This window comes from Eupeodes corollae, chromosome 2, assembly GCF_945859685.1.
Source record: "Eupeodes corollae chromosome 2, idEupCoro1.1, whole genome shotgun sequence".
NCBI lineage: Eukaryota > Metazoa > Arthropoda > Insecta > Diptera > Syrphidae > Eupeodes > Eupeodes corollae.
The window spans coordinates 2,130,780-2,145,273 of NC_079148.1; the positions used below are offsets into that span (position 1 = coordinate 2,130,780).

At 31.5% G+C, this 14,494-nt stretch overlaps 1 protein-coding gene across 1 annotated transcript; it reads right to left on the minus strand.

The window, feature by feature from the left end:
• Window positions 1-4,275: 4,275 nt before the first annotated feature.
• Window positions 4,276-13,913, minus strand: LOC129946953 (nose resistant to fluoxetine protein 6-like). The gene is made up of 10 exons (XM_056057337.1): window positions 13,553-13,913; window positions 6,351-6,717; window positions 6,214-6,287; window positions 5,943-6,142; window positions 5,769-5,884; window positions 5,497-5,710; window positions 5,243-5,424; window positions 5,054-5,180; window positions 4,645-4,977; window positions 4,276-4,570 (listed from the first exon to the last, which is right to left on the minus strand). The coding sequence occupies exons 1-10, from the start codon at window positions 13,809-13,811 to the stop codon at window positions 4,397-4,399; spliced, it is 2,046 nt and encodes a 681-aa protein (XP_055913312.1). The 5' UTR covers window positions 13,812-13,913; the 3' UTR covers window positions 4,276-4,396.
• Between the last annotated feature and the right edge of the window lie 581 nt (window positions 13,914-14,494).

Sequence of the window (14,494 nt, forward strand, 5' to 3'; positions counted from 1 at the left end):
TGAAGACATTGAATACTTAATATATGACCTTAAAAATAAAAAATCTCGTGGAATGGATGGTATTCAAAACCAATTATTTAAAGAACTTCCCTTGATTGGATTTCTTTTTTTAACTTCTATAATAAATGCCTGTTTCAAAAGTCAATATTTTCCTCTAAAATGGAAGATGGCAAAAGTAGTTTCAATACTGAAATCTGGAAAACCCCGAAATGATCCACTAAGCTATAGGCCAATAAGCTTACTGAGTTGTATAAGTAAGATTTTTGAAAAATTAATTCGCTGCAAACTAGAATCTTTTTTGAACGAAAAAAATATCATTCCAATACAGCAATTTGGTTTCCGAAAAGAACATAACACGTCGCACCAGGTTTTAAGAATCTGTAGACACATTTAGAGAAAAAAAAATCAACAGGATTAGTCTTACTAGATGTTGAAAAAGCTTTTGACACTGTTTGGCATAATGCACTCATACACAAACTTATTATAAATGAATGTCCAACCTTTTTAATAAAACTTATACAAAGTTTCTTAAGTGATAGAAAATTTACAGTTTCACTTAATGGAAAAAACTCAGTCTCGAAAACTATTCCTGCTGGCGTTCCTCAAGGATCAGTGTTATCTCCTACTTTGTTCAATATTTGTGTCTCCGATTTTCCAGTCTTGCAAAATTGTGAATTTGGCATGTATGCATATGACATTGCGATATTCTCATCCGATGAAGATCCTGACAATATTATAAATAATATTCAAACTGACTTAGAAATTATTTTCGAGTATTATAAACACTGGAAAATTAAAATCAATGCTGGTGCTATCTTTTTCACCAGAAAAAGAAAGGATTGTTTTTGACCCAGACATTATATTAACTTTAATAACTGTGATATACCTTGGGTCAACTCTGTCAAGTATTTAGGTATTTACTTAGATAAGAAGTTGACCTTTAAGGAACACACACAAATGACAGCAAATAAAATAAATGTCGGTATAAAAATGTTATATCCGCTTATGAACCGAAGGTCATTACTTAGCAAACACAATAAACTTATCATTTTTAAAGTCGTTTTTCAAGCAATTGTCTTATATGGATTGCCCGTATGGGGTAATTGTGCTATAATGCATATTAAAAAATTGCAAATTCTTCAAAACAACATTTTGAAAATGATGCTCAAGCTCCCCTGGCATTTCTCAACCTAAGCCTTGCATTCAGAGACAACAAACGTATTTAAAATAGACCAAAAAATTGAAATTCTCAATCAATTTTTTTTTGGAAAATGTGTATAGAGTGAAAACTCTTTAATTAGAAACCTAATGTAACAAATTGTCAAATACATTTTTTGTTGTCTTGTATTCTAATACATCTTGTTATGAACATTTGTATTATGTTTTATCTTTTATTATATTTTTATATTGTTTATTTATGCATCATAAAATGTACTTTTTGTTTGTTTATTAATTAAACAATATATAATCTAATTATATATATATATAAATATATAATCTAATTATATATTCTTTATTGTCTAATTATTTATTTATACATTTTTTCTCGTTTACTGATTTATATTTATTTATTTGTGTATGTATTTATTTGTTTATATATTTATTTATTCATTTATTTATTTATTAGTCGATTTTTTATTTATTTATTTATTCACTTGTGTATTTATTTATTTATTCATCTATTTATTTAATTATAAATTTATTTTTTCACTGATAAAATAAATCATCGAAAATGAATTTCCATTAAATTCAAGCATAACCTATCTGTGATATAATTATAAACAAAATTTGAATGAAGGTTTTTCTTTGCAAAGTTTTCCCTCAAACTACAATATTAGGATATTACACGTTCTGTTTATAAACTAATTATTATTTTCCAGTAGTAAGATACAATTTGATATCATATCTCTGTGCTTTGCAATGACTTAAACTTATTGTAAACTCTGTAACTTTCTCTTTGCCAATAAAATAAATTATCTATCTATCTAAACCTCAGAATGAGAAAACATTTTCAAAGAAAGCTGACCGATGCAAAAAGAGCAGTTTCTTTAGTGTAGTACTAATGCATTGATAAATAAATACATTGGTCATAGTTCGAAATTGAAATTTTTTTCGTGCGACTACTACCTCCATATTGCTTTATGGGGCACAAGTTTGGGTTATTTTTTAAAAAGGATTTTTCAATTACCAGCTTGCACACCAAACTAAATGCTGCATTTAGAAACAACCGTTCTACCATTATTTTTCGACACTCTAAAGATTCACTTTGAAAACTTCCGAATTTCATCCGAAATACCTGATTACCTAAGTAACGTGTTTAATGGGGTCCTTGAGATAATAAGCGACACTTATTATCAAAAATTTAAAACTGAAGCACAATCAACACAATACAGAAGGATCTACAGAAACCGAACTTCGACCTTAAAGAACTGACGTACTTTCAGAACAGCTTTTCACTCAACATGATGAGCGTTATATTTAAAGCAAGAGGCGAAATCATCAATAAACTTTATACCACACCGACCGGAACTTACAATTTTGTGTGAAACTCGTATATCATTTCATTGCCAAATCTCATTTTGGTGTTACGTTAATGGATTTGGATGCAGTCATCGATTTGGTTGGAAAATTAAAATGTAAATAGAAGGAGACTTTTAATCAAACAAATATATATTATGTACAATTTATATTTTAGTATTAAATAATTGAACTTAAAACGGCCTTTGGCCAAACCATATAAAGCTTAAGATGAAAATATAATCTTTAAAAATATACCAGAAAAATTAGTTTGTCTTCAAAGCTTAAATGCCATTTGATTTCTTAAAAAAATCTTAATACATATATTATATTTGATTTTCGTAAACAAATTTATCCCGATTTTGAGATATAAGAAGGAATGCAAATTAAATATTTTATTTAAATCCAAAACAAAATGAGAGCTGCTTATGTGGAAAAAAGTATTATTAAAATCGGTTCATGAGGTTCTGAGAAAATTAAAAAAAAAAATACGGTTCTATGGAGCAATACAAAAATATGTTATTTTATTGAAAGAAGCAAAATTTTAGAGAAAATCTGTTCGTTTTTGAGAAACTTTGAGTTTTGGAATTCTGACGAAAAATGTTTTACTTCTTTTAGTTTAGTTTTTAAAATAAAAACGTCTAACAAAAATCAGTTTTTAACTTTAATTTACAAGTTTGAATTCAATTGACCCATTGGTTTAAGCTGTAGGGGTGAGAATAGACAGACAGGCAAATGGATTTGGGACCCACTTTTTTCGAGGTCTCTACCATTGTAATTTGATGTTTGATTAAAACCTCGAATTCGAATTGTTTACGAATGAACAAGTTCTATCCCGTTCTTGTGCATCTCGTAAAAAGAAGTCTATACCTGGGATGCGTACTCAAGACGGATAAGAAAGTTATCCAAAAGCTTCAGAATAAAAACAATCGCGCTCTAGACCGAGTTCTAAGGTATTTTAGCAATTGTGCAAAAAAAATTCATTTGTAATTATTGAACGTTTTTGCATAAAACCATGTTGTTGATGACATATAAGATTCTTGCAGTTAAAATTTAAACTGTTGCAAACAATTTATCCAAAAAGATTGAGATTGGTCTGTAGTTAATAATAGACATGTTACCCTTTTTAAAGTTTTGAGTTTAGTCTGCAATAGTCAGACTTGTTAACCTTTTTAAAGTTTGGTGTTACAAATGCCTTTTTTAAATATGGTTTAGAATTTATCGGAGCTCAAAGGTTGTCCAAATATGCGAGGAAGGGGTGATGCCACCACTGACTTACATTTTTTAAGACAATTGGAGGAATTCCATCTAGTCGAGAGAAATAATTATCTTTAATATTTGGTCTAAAGTCATTTAAAAATTATTAAAGTAAGTCTGCAGATAGTCTTTCTAGTATAGCTAAGCAACTATATGTTGTCGACAATGCCAGAACTGAATATAATTGAAGTGTCAGCAAAATGATGTAGCACATTTAGTAGAGAAGGACTTGTTTTTCCTAAAAATACAAAAATAAAACTTAAATAATTGTTCTGTGTACAAACGGACAAAAAAGACATTAACTATATATCCAGAAATAAAGTTCATTCCTAACCTACAAATGTGTCCATTGATCAAACTACATATATACCACATTATCTATATCTATCTAGATTATTATATGGAACTTTCATCATTTGGAAAGATCTTAAGAAATAAATCAGCTGTATTTTAAGCTCCAAATCTTTTTTTTTTTCTTAAACTATATAAGAGGTTTTTTTTAAGTTGCATTGTTAGTTGTATTTCTTTTATTTTCTAAACATTCATTCAAAATTCTCATAAATAGTTAAAATCTAATTTAATATCTTAAATTTATCATAACTCTAAGGACTTCCTATAAAATTCATGGCACTTGAATTTTATTTTTTGATGTTTCCGGTTCGACTGGTTGTGGCTTGGCAGGTTTATCCTTGCCAAATATGAATTTTTCCAATACCAAAATTGGAGCTTCAAATGCCAATGACATCAAAATCGAGAATAAAACTGTCATCCCAAAAGCACTCCAAAATCGAAGAATCTAGAAATTAACAGACAAAAATTAAGCAACGTTAAAAAAGGCTCAATTAATTTCAAATTAATTCGTTAACAAACCTCATCGTATGTACTAAAGTAGCCTGGCAGTCTTGACAAACTAGCATTAAATCTTATTACCATAGCATGTGTAAGATACATAGCATAGGTCAAACGAGCAAATGGCTGCCAGAAGGGATGCGATAGAAAAACATCCAAGAAACCTCCGAATCCATAGTGACAGGCAAAAGTTATCCAAGCTAGTGCTAGTGCCCAGACGGGACGTTTCCAGGCATCGTATAAGGCTGTCTCAATTACTGTTCCCTTACCATGGGCATTGAGGGAGAAATAAGGCCCGAAAACTGTCGAAATCATTATGAGGAAGCAAACTACCCAACCAAGTAGTTGAAGCATCTGAAAAACGGAAGGAAGAATAAAAAGTAACTAAAGAAAGCCCTTTGTGGAAAAGAGGGTGAACTTATATCTTTACCTTGTGAAGTCGGAACTCCCTTTGACGGTTGACATGCATGAAGTAGCCCAGACCAAAGCCCACAAGCCACGGTGAACATCTAGTGTGCATCGGGATGTAAGTTAGGTTCCATTCTCCTGGGTTTCCTCTAAGAAATTCAGAAACTTATTATAGAAACTTAGAGGCAGTCGAGTAGCAGACTTAACTTACCCTTTAAGGTCTGTAAAGCTGTGTGTTATGTAAACGGTCATTATGTAGGCAATTGACATCAGAACCAAGCCCAAAATGACAGGGGCAAATTTCTTACCCCATTTCCACATCGGAATCATGAGGAATGGTGAAATGACGTAAAGCTGGAAGTCTACAGCCAAATACCAGGACCTTGCTAGACACTATTTCAAGAAACGAACAATTTTACACTAAATAATATATGTTCCTAAGGACTCAAAGATTTGAGAACTCACTTTTGGATTGGGAATATAGTAGTTTTGAATGTAGAGAAGATTCGGCCACCAATTGTGACCATTACATATATCGCCACCATTAACACCTTCCTTAAATGGACCTTCGCCAAGGATGTCCTTTACACTGTACAGGATCAACATGATAACAGCAACAAGTGGAGTCAGTCGTATGTAACGATGAACGTACATCATGATAATGTTCAATTTTCCTTTCCTGAAATGTTTGATAAGTTTTTGTATTTACTTTTGTAGATCAATGGTTTGAGACTTACGTTCTGTCTAATTCTTTGAATCCGGACCAAGCTACTAGAAGACCACCGAGAAAGAAGAAGGAGTCAACTGCCAATGTTCCATTGGCAACATGAAGGTAAGAAAATGACTTCTTCCACTAAAATTAGACTAAGGATTTAGCTGGAAAATCAAACACTTCAGAGAACTTAGCTTACCTCTTGAGCATAGTTATCATTGATAAATGGAACTTGGAAAGAGATCATGTAAGTGTGACCATACATAATCCAGGCCATAGAAAGAACTCGAATTCCAGTAAGACAATCAATGATGTTGGGTGACTTCTTTGTGGATATGGCGAACATTTTCTTGCCATTTGTGAGCACGGAAAAAGCCAATAGAACTGGTGTTGGTTTTGCTAAAGTTAAAAGAATTGAAATTGATTAAACATTTCATCACTGATTTCTTCAAAATATCTTATACTCATACTTTTCATGGTTGTCATTGTGAGATCATAAATTGTACTTGCCAGCATCATGATTCCAATCAGTCCAAAAAAGCATCTGTAAAATTAAAGCTAAACTTAAGTTAATCAAATAAAATATAGATCGTTCTGTTTAACTCACACTCCGATAATATTGATTGCTTTCCAGGTTGGTGGGTCAGAAGTTTTACAAAGTGACACAGTAACATTTGATGGCAATTTTCCATCATAAACCTTTTTGAGAGTTGAATTGAAGATTGATTGAATAAAATCAGGACTACAGCTTTTGGGAACACATATTCCAATTTTTAAACTTAATTCTTTGATTGCCGGTACTGTTTGATTATTCTTTTCTCGAATTGGAATTTTTACAAAACAATGTTGTCCATTTACGACCTCATTCGATTCGTCCAGCGTTACAGAGGTTTGGATGCATTGATCATAATTACCAACATCATAGGTGTTTCCATAGAGGATTCCGGGTGGCAGGTTACCCCATGAATCAAAGACTGGAAGAAAGTTAATTGTTAAATTAGTTTTTTTTTGTGAAAAAATATTATTATTTCAATAATTGCAAATTTTAAATGAAAAATCATTCAACAAAAAGTGAGCAAAAAATACAAAAAAGAGACTAAAATGCATGAATTTGCTAAATTGAAAAACTTAAATTTTTTTGGAGGAGTATAATATACCGAAATATTATTAATTCTAATAAGTCACTAAGGCTCAAACAAATTGGTCTTTAGCTGTGAGTACATAGTTCTAATCTCCGACTTCCGAGCTCTTAAAGTAAAATAATTTCGAATAAAATTCTCTTACTTTTGTATAAAACGATATAGTTGATCCTTAACCAAGGTTTAGATAAATTCAATCAATCGAAACATTTTCATCGCAAGCGATTCCTAAGATGTTTTTAATTAGACAACCACTAATCCCCATTCCTCAACTGTTATAATCCCACTTTTTTGTTAGGGTAATTATCCTCATTAAAGAGCACTTTCAGGATGAAATGGGTATGCAACTTGCAACACACAAACAAGTGCCTAGGTTGACGCTCCGAGATCAATTCGATAATTCAAAAGGTGTTTCGCCAAGATATATTTTATAGATTTTGTGAAGTATTTGATTACTCTTAAAGGGAAATCAAGAACTGCATTCTTTACCCAAATATTTGTACTCATCTACAATATTTAGACTCCCACCATTAAAACTCCAATTATATATGTTTGGACTCCTTGTTGGTCTACTAAAAACCATTACTTTTGATTTGTTGGAAGTAATTTCAAGTCCCCATTTATTGCAGTATTTCGCTAGAGGATTTATCATAAGTTTAAAATTTTCTGGAGGGTCAGAATGTATCACAAAATTATCTGCATACAAAAGAACATTGATGTTTAAAACGGTAATACACATTCCGTCAGAAAGATAGTCTTCCACATCGTCTATATAGAGTGAAAACAATAGTGCAATTAGAAGGCAACCTTGCCTCGCTCCAGTACTAGTAACAGATGCTTTTGTGTCCGATTAAGAGAACGCATGGTTTGATTCGAGCGAAGAGGTTATTAGGTTCAGAGATGTAAGTTTACGTTGTTACAAATCCAACCCGACTGTGAAAAACCGGAATATGTTCAAACAAGCTAGAAAGACCTGTATTGGTCATATTCGACGAACCAAATTTGTGCATGATCAGAAATTAAGGCAAAAAATACTACAATGTCCCAAAGGTAGTAAACATTTTTGGCATTTGTAAAAAACGTACGAAACACCACGTCATCCTCGGTTCCAACGCTCGTCCACAATGACACTCCCTATAAGCTCGATTGATAAAGCCATTTTGCTTGCAGCACAGTTTGGTGTTGATTCGACACTACCGGAAAGTGTCATAAGTCCTCCTGTTCTTGAGAGCGTAAATGATTCTATGGGACGAATCTTCTTTCGCACTCGTGCAGTTGCAAGAGTACTGAAAGACCTTGACATACACAAATCCACTGGCCCGGAGAGTGTCTCCTCAACTTTTCGGAAGGGTTGTTCTTCATCGCTGGTAAAATCACTGCGTAAGCTTTTCCATCTTTCCTACTCTACAGGTCTCTTTCCGAACGGATGGAAAATAGCGTTTGTTCTGCCTGTCCCTAAAAAAGGTGAATCCTACTCTCCTCTACCTATCGTCCAATAGCACTGTACTGCCTCTTTCGAGGAATTGACAAATCCTTCAAGAGTAATTTTTGTCATGAAAAAGTGCTTTCTCAAATTAGCCGTTCGGATTCGGCCTAAAATTGTAGGTCCCTTCCATCCCTGACAACAGTACTCGCACACAGGAATGGTTAAGAGTTGTAAGTCACTATGGTTAAGAGTTGTAAGTCAATAGGTTCACAACGGACTGTTGCGCCACCCAATTTAAGTATGGCTTTCGTAGCAATAGGTCCACTGGTGATCTCATGGTTTATCTCACCGAACAGTGGAACAAATCTTTACATCGTTTTGGGGAAAGTAAAATTATTGAACTTGATATTTCAAAAGCATTTGATAGAGTTTGGCACCAAGCTTTCTTATCGAAAATACGTGGTTTTTGTATTGATGAATCTCTTCTTCGTTGGATTTGAAATTACCTTTCTAAAGGTTCAATACAATTTGTATTGGCTGGTTTTAAGTCTGAAATTCATAAAATAAATGCTGGTTTTGTCTCCCACTCTGTTCTTTATATTTATAAATGATCCATTAAACTGTTTCGCAGACGGCAGTACACTCAGCTTCTCATACTCGTTTACTCGTATAGATTCTTTCTTAAATCGCACATCGAGAATGTGGAATGCTTTAGCCAACTCTGTTTTCCCTCCCATTTTGATGTTCAGAACTTTAAGACTAATGTGCACCGGTATCTTCTTTTAAATCCTTCCCTATTTTCCTAATTCTCGCACTGTGTTCAAATAAAAACATATAAAGGGTTCTAATAAACCCTTGACTGCCTGTAAATTATAATAAAAAAACAATGTATGTGCATCATTCCAAAAATTAATTACAAACCTTTTGTGGCTCTCTACAATCTTTAATAATTTAAAAATATATTAACATCATATGCATAGATTATAGCGATTTAAAGTCATTTAATAAATTAAACAAACAGAAATGGACCAAGGATACTCCCTTTAGGTATACCAGGCTTTACTTTGAATTTTCATGAGGGGTTACTTCTGAACATGAAGCTTTAAAATCTATCTTTAAGACAAGACAAAAACCTGCATAACGAAACAGTTGTTAAGTCCAACTTTACTTAATATATAACGAAGAATTTTATTATTAAATCTGTAAAGATGAAATGAACTTGATAGTGTTTTTTTAATGTATACAAATGTATACAAACAAAAAGCAGAGAATTGTAATAAATATGTACTTGTAGATTTACTTTTTTACAAATCTATGTTGGTTTACAAACATAACAGAAGAACAATTAAAAGAAATTATTTCACAGACGAGGGATCGAAACAATTTCGCTATGGGACTAGATTTAAAAACCTTTTTTGGTTTGGCCTAGCATTTGGTATGAAATTTTGAATCACAAACGCTCTTCAGAGTTTCGGCTTCGTCTGAGTTACGGTGGGCCTGCTTCGTGATTGCTTTGAATGACATTTCTATTATTTTATCCCAGCTGTTGAGCTGTCAGACAAAGCAAATGTTCAGATAGTTTAACTAGAGCTTCCGTTTGGAATCACATTACGTTCTCTTCCTTACGATTGTCAAACAAAACGTGAGGTCGAAGCTCCATTTTGATAGCATGCATTGAATTTCTATGGCTGAACTCGTAAACGTCAGATGAAGCCGAAGCTGAAGCGTGTTTGTGATTCAGCCATAAAGCTCAGGGAACTTAGAACATATCAGAAATTCGTTAAAAAGAGGAAATAATGGAAAGGACACATAAGACATACATTTTATCATCAGGAATGATAGTATTCCACCAGGACCAGCACGAAAACATTCACTTATTGTCACTTATAGAGACATTAGAAATTGAAGAATTGATTGGTGTAAGGTGTAAGATGACTATATTCTTAAGTTAAGAGACATAATAGAAGAGGTGCGTTTACAGAAGAAAATTCTTCAAAGGAAGTCTTGAAATAATCTGCCAACATGTTCGAAATTGATTCTGGAAGATGGCTTGAAGAATTTTGAAAGGTCATACTAGTTGGATATCAGTGAAATTTATCTAGAAAACAATAAAATAAGCAGCACTCAGTTGGTGTTAAATATTGCTTCGCTGATTGTTGATGGCAAAGTGAATTAAGGGTTGACAGCGGTTGCAACATGTTGCAATGACGGTAGAAAAGTTTTTCAATAAATATGAATAAACCAAGAACTAATAATCACATATAAAGGAATCGGTTGGCACCTGTGATGTATGTTATTCCAACGTTGTGGTAGCATAATGAAGTTGATGTTGTAATATTAAAATCCTACTAATGTTCTAGACATGAGCATATGCATTGGCCACTAATTCCTTTTTGTTTTTAAACGTACGTCCAATTCGTAAAAAGGAGCAAACAAAACTGAAGGAAATTTTGAAGGAAACACCACAGGCAGATATATAGAAAAATCTTTATCCCAATTTCATGAAAACCTATTAGGTCATGCTTTTTAAAATCATTAATTGCTAGACTCTTATACTTCTGTGAATAATTTGTTATTAATAAATTATCATTGATGTTATATAAATTTAGGAAATTATTAAATTTAATTTTAAGTAGTCCTATTGTAAGATGTTAAAATCACTTAAAATATGCTTAATACTGCCAATAAAAACTGAGTAAATTAATTTTAAGTTTAAAGAAAATTTTATTTTATTTTTAGTTTGTTTTAAACTCAATAGTATTTAGATAATCGTAGGTTAAGCGCCTTACGTGTGATTTACAATTTCAATTATGGTTTTTATCACTAGTGATTACATACTTTTTCTCACTTGACGTCACTAGACATTTTTATCTAACTCATTTGTGCTCATTTATATTTTTTTTTAAAGATTATTATCTTAAAGTCGATAAAAATAACATGAAAGATGTCTATGGTCAGGTTCAATTTGAACCTTACCCCTCAGGAATATATAAAATATACCAACTGTCATTCATATCATAAGTGCTCACCATATAATCAAGTGTAATCTACAGCAATTTACTAAGTTTAGAAAATATTTTCTATTTCCAGATATAAAGTTTATTATTATAAAATAAAAACTTCAAGGTTATTTATACATGTTTAGAGAGAAATATCTTAAAATTATTTTTATTTTTCCTAAATGTTCTGACAAATTTTACCAAAGTCCAATACGAATATTAATTTTCTTTACCATTACTGTGTTATCTTAAAATACGATTATGAAGTTTTTTTTTCCTTATTTGATCTTATAACTCACAGTTTGAGTTTGAGGCTTTTAAAAAGTCCATTAGGCAACATAGTGAACATAGTAGATATATAAATGGGAATATTGATATGATAGGTTGTTATCATTTGTTATCGAAGATCAATTATTAATTCGATTTTTGTATTTATTTCCCTGTTCTGATAACAGCAAAGGCTCCTAGAAGTATGTTCGAGTATTTCAAATTGCTTGATGAAAAAATTGTAATTTCATCAACTATTTATTTGGTTATTATTTTTACTGGCTATAGCAGATAATAGAATTTGCATACGAATTTTGAATCGTACTGCTTCTGGATACAAATTCGCTGTTATTTTAAATCGAATTCATCGGTAAGTCGAAGATAAACAAATTTTGAAAGAAAATGTAAGGTAAATACAGGAAAAACCACTTAGCTGTGGACCAAATTTTAATCTTTCCTGCCCTATGATCCTACAACTTCTTACATTGATTTAAAAGAATTATTCCACAAACAGACAATTTCGGGTATGTCCAAAAATGCTCTCAATCCTAATAGCTCTATATCCCATCAACATTGGTATGGAATGGAACTTCTTTCCTTTCAATCAGGTGTCGAACAGGGATAAGTTCTTAGTGCTCCTTGACCCTGGTCTGCCAGGTGGTGTATCGACTTACAATTTGTAATACTTGTAACGTCTTAACTACCTTCTTGTTAAACTTTTTCAAAAAGAGAAGCATAAAGCACTCGCCAAGTATAAAATATTTGAAGCTGCTCAGTGCTGAACTACTATGAGCAAGTTTTGGGATATTCCGGACATAACGAAGTTGGAAGAATTATTATTGCTTTTTTATCAAGAGCAATTTATAATAAAAGGGACTCCAAATCTTACAAATTCGTAGAGGATACCCATTTTTGAAATAGCTAGTAAATTGTCTAAAACCTTAGATAATTGCAAGTTATTTTACTTCTTAGCTGTTAAAAAAGGTTGTTTTATAACGTGACGCCAATAATTTTAAATACATCCAAGGAAATAGGAACTTTCCTGAAAATAAATTACTGAGAAAACCTTCATATATCATTGTAAGGAAACGGATTTACGGGGTAAATATGTGGACAGAACTCTTTAATGAAGTCACCATTGAGTTTAACTGGTCAACAAAGTCTGAGTGCAAAGCATTGCATTATGGAAACTTGCATAAAACTTTTAGAAAGTCATTGGAAGGAACCCACAAACAGAGCGCTTCGAGTATTGCAACCTAGACTATGCCGAGTCGCAGTTTTACTTTGACAACAGTAACTCGCATAGTATTGCAGGTGCAGGTTGTTTAAACTTATTGCAAAAGCATTTGAAAGAGATGCAGTAGGCATTTGTACGAACTGTTACCTTGATGTTATTGAAAATATGCATTATTTTGTACAGGTGTGCCCTTGTTTCAGAAAGCAAAGCCTTAACCATAACCAGTTCCTCGAAATTCTCAAAGTACAAAACTAAAGTCAACTTTTCTATTTCTTAAAAAAAAACGATTTTTCTTAAACTATAGAAATCAATCGCTAAGTAACTCAAGGAAATTAATACAGGATGAACCAGATAGACAAGTTTATAAGTTATTGCCACTCAATTTTAATATAAAAATATAAAACATTTTTAAAAACTTTTTTTAAATAAAATTTTGTATCCATCTATCTATACATTAAATATCTTTTTCTTGACACACTAATTTTTGGTTTTTATGAAAATAATTTATCTATTTTTCAATATAAATCGTTAAATTTTCCGTCAAAAACTTTTATTATTTGAATTTTCCAATTTTTCGAAAGTAAAGACACCCCTTATTATTTTTCAAGCACGATACATTTTCTCATTCTCGTCATATCCAAAACCATAAACAGCTCTTAAATATATATATTTTTAAATGAGTATGTAAATATTAGAAATTTAAATAAAAGGTTCTTATTCATTGCAAAATGTCTCGCTTACATGGAGCCACCGTAATATGTGTCGGAAGTTGAGTAACAATTGTGCGTAAATTTGAAACACATTTCTCCGTATTATAATCCGCCGTAAAATTGCGAGTATTTTCTAATTTAATTAATTCCTGATTGCTTCGAATTTCATTGTAAAATACTTCACTCAGAAAATCACTATTAACCGAAATGTTATGAACAAATGTCAGCGAATCGACTCTATTTGTAAGCAAAGTTACAATAGAAATTATTAAAAATAGTGAAAACCGCATATTACACTATTTCGTTCGTTTTTATTTTTATTTTTGTTTTGCTACTTATACCGAGTAAAATTTTATTTTATTCCACAATTGATACTTATATTGTTTAAACTAAAAGGCAAACTTAATTGAGTTATGGTTTTATTACTTTCTATCAGATTAATTATTTGGATAATGATATTTTTTTTTAATCTATTGCTGATATGTTTAGATTTGGTTTTTTATCGTGAGAACGTCAAGCGTACGAATTACGTTTTCGGGAAATCGAAAAAGGTCGACAACACAATTGTATGAACTTGAATATGTTTTTTATTTTTTTTTTCTAGCTGCTTTAAACTGAACTACTTACTACTTACAAAATTGAAATACATACGAGTTATTGTATTAACAACAAAATACAAATTTAAAAAATTTCGATAGAAATGTAAATGAAAAGTTGTAAAAGATTTAGTAAAATATTAAATCTATTAATAAATTTAGTAAGCCAAGTAAAAGGTTGTCATTATTTGTCAAATTAGTATACCTAGGAACATTTCCCTCATTAAGGTTTGTTTGCTTCGTTTTTTGACGCTTGACGAACTATCACCATTCAGAGGTATTCATATGCACTGATTATAATAAAGTCTTTCAAAACCTTCAAGGATTACAATTTTGGAAAAAAAAAGTTTCAAACTTAAAAAAATGCATATTAATAA

Bases quoted from the DNA above. Each gene is read 5' to 3' on its own strand.
- LOC129946953 (XM_056057337.1), bottom strand. From the start codon at position 13,811: ATGCGGTTTTCACTATTTTTAATAATTTCTATTGTAACTTTGCTTACA. The intron at 5,885-5,942 runs GTAAGCTAAGTT...GTCTAATTTTAG, and splicing joins ATGATAACTATGCTCAAGAG to TGGAAGAAGTCATTTTCTTA. The intron at 5,425-5,496 runs GTGAGTTCTCAA...TTCTTGAAATAG, and splicing joins ACTATATTCCCAATCCAAAA to TGTCTAGCAAGGTCCTGGTA.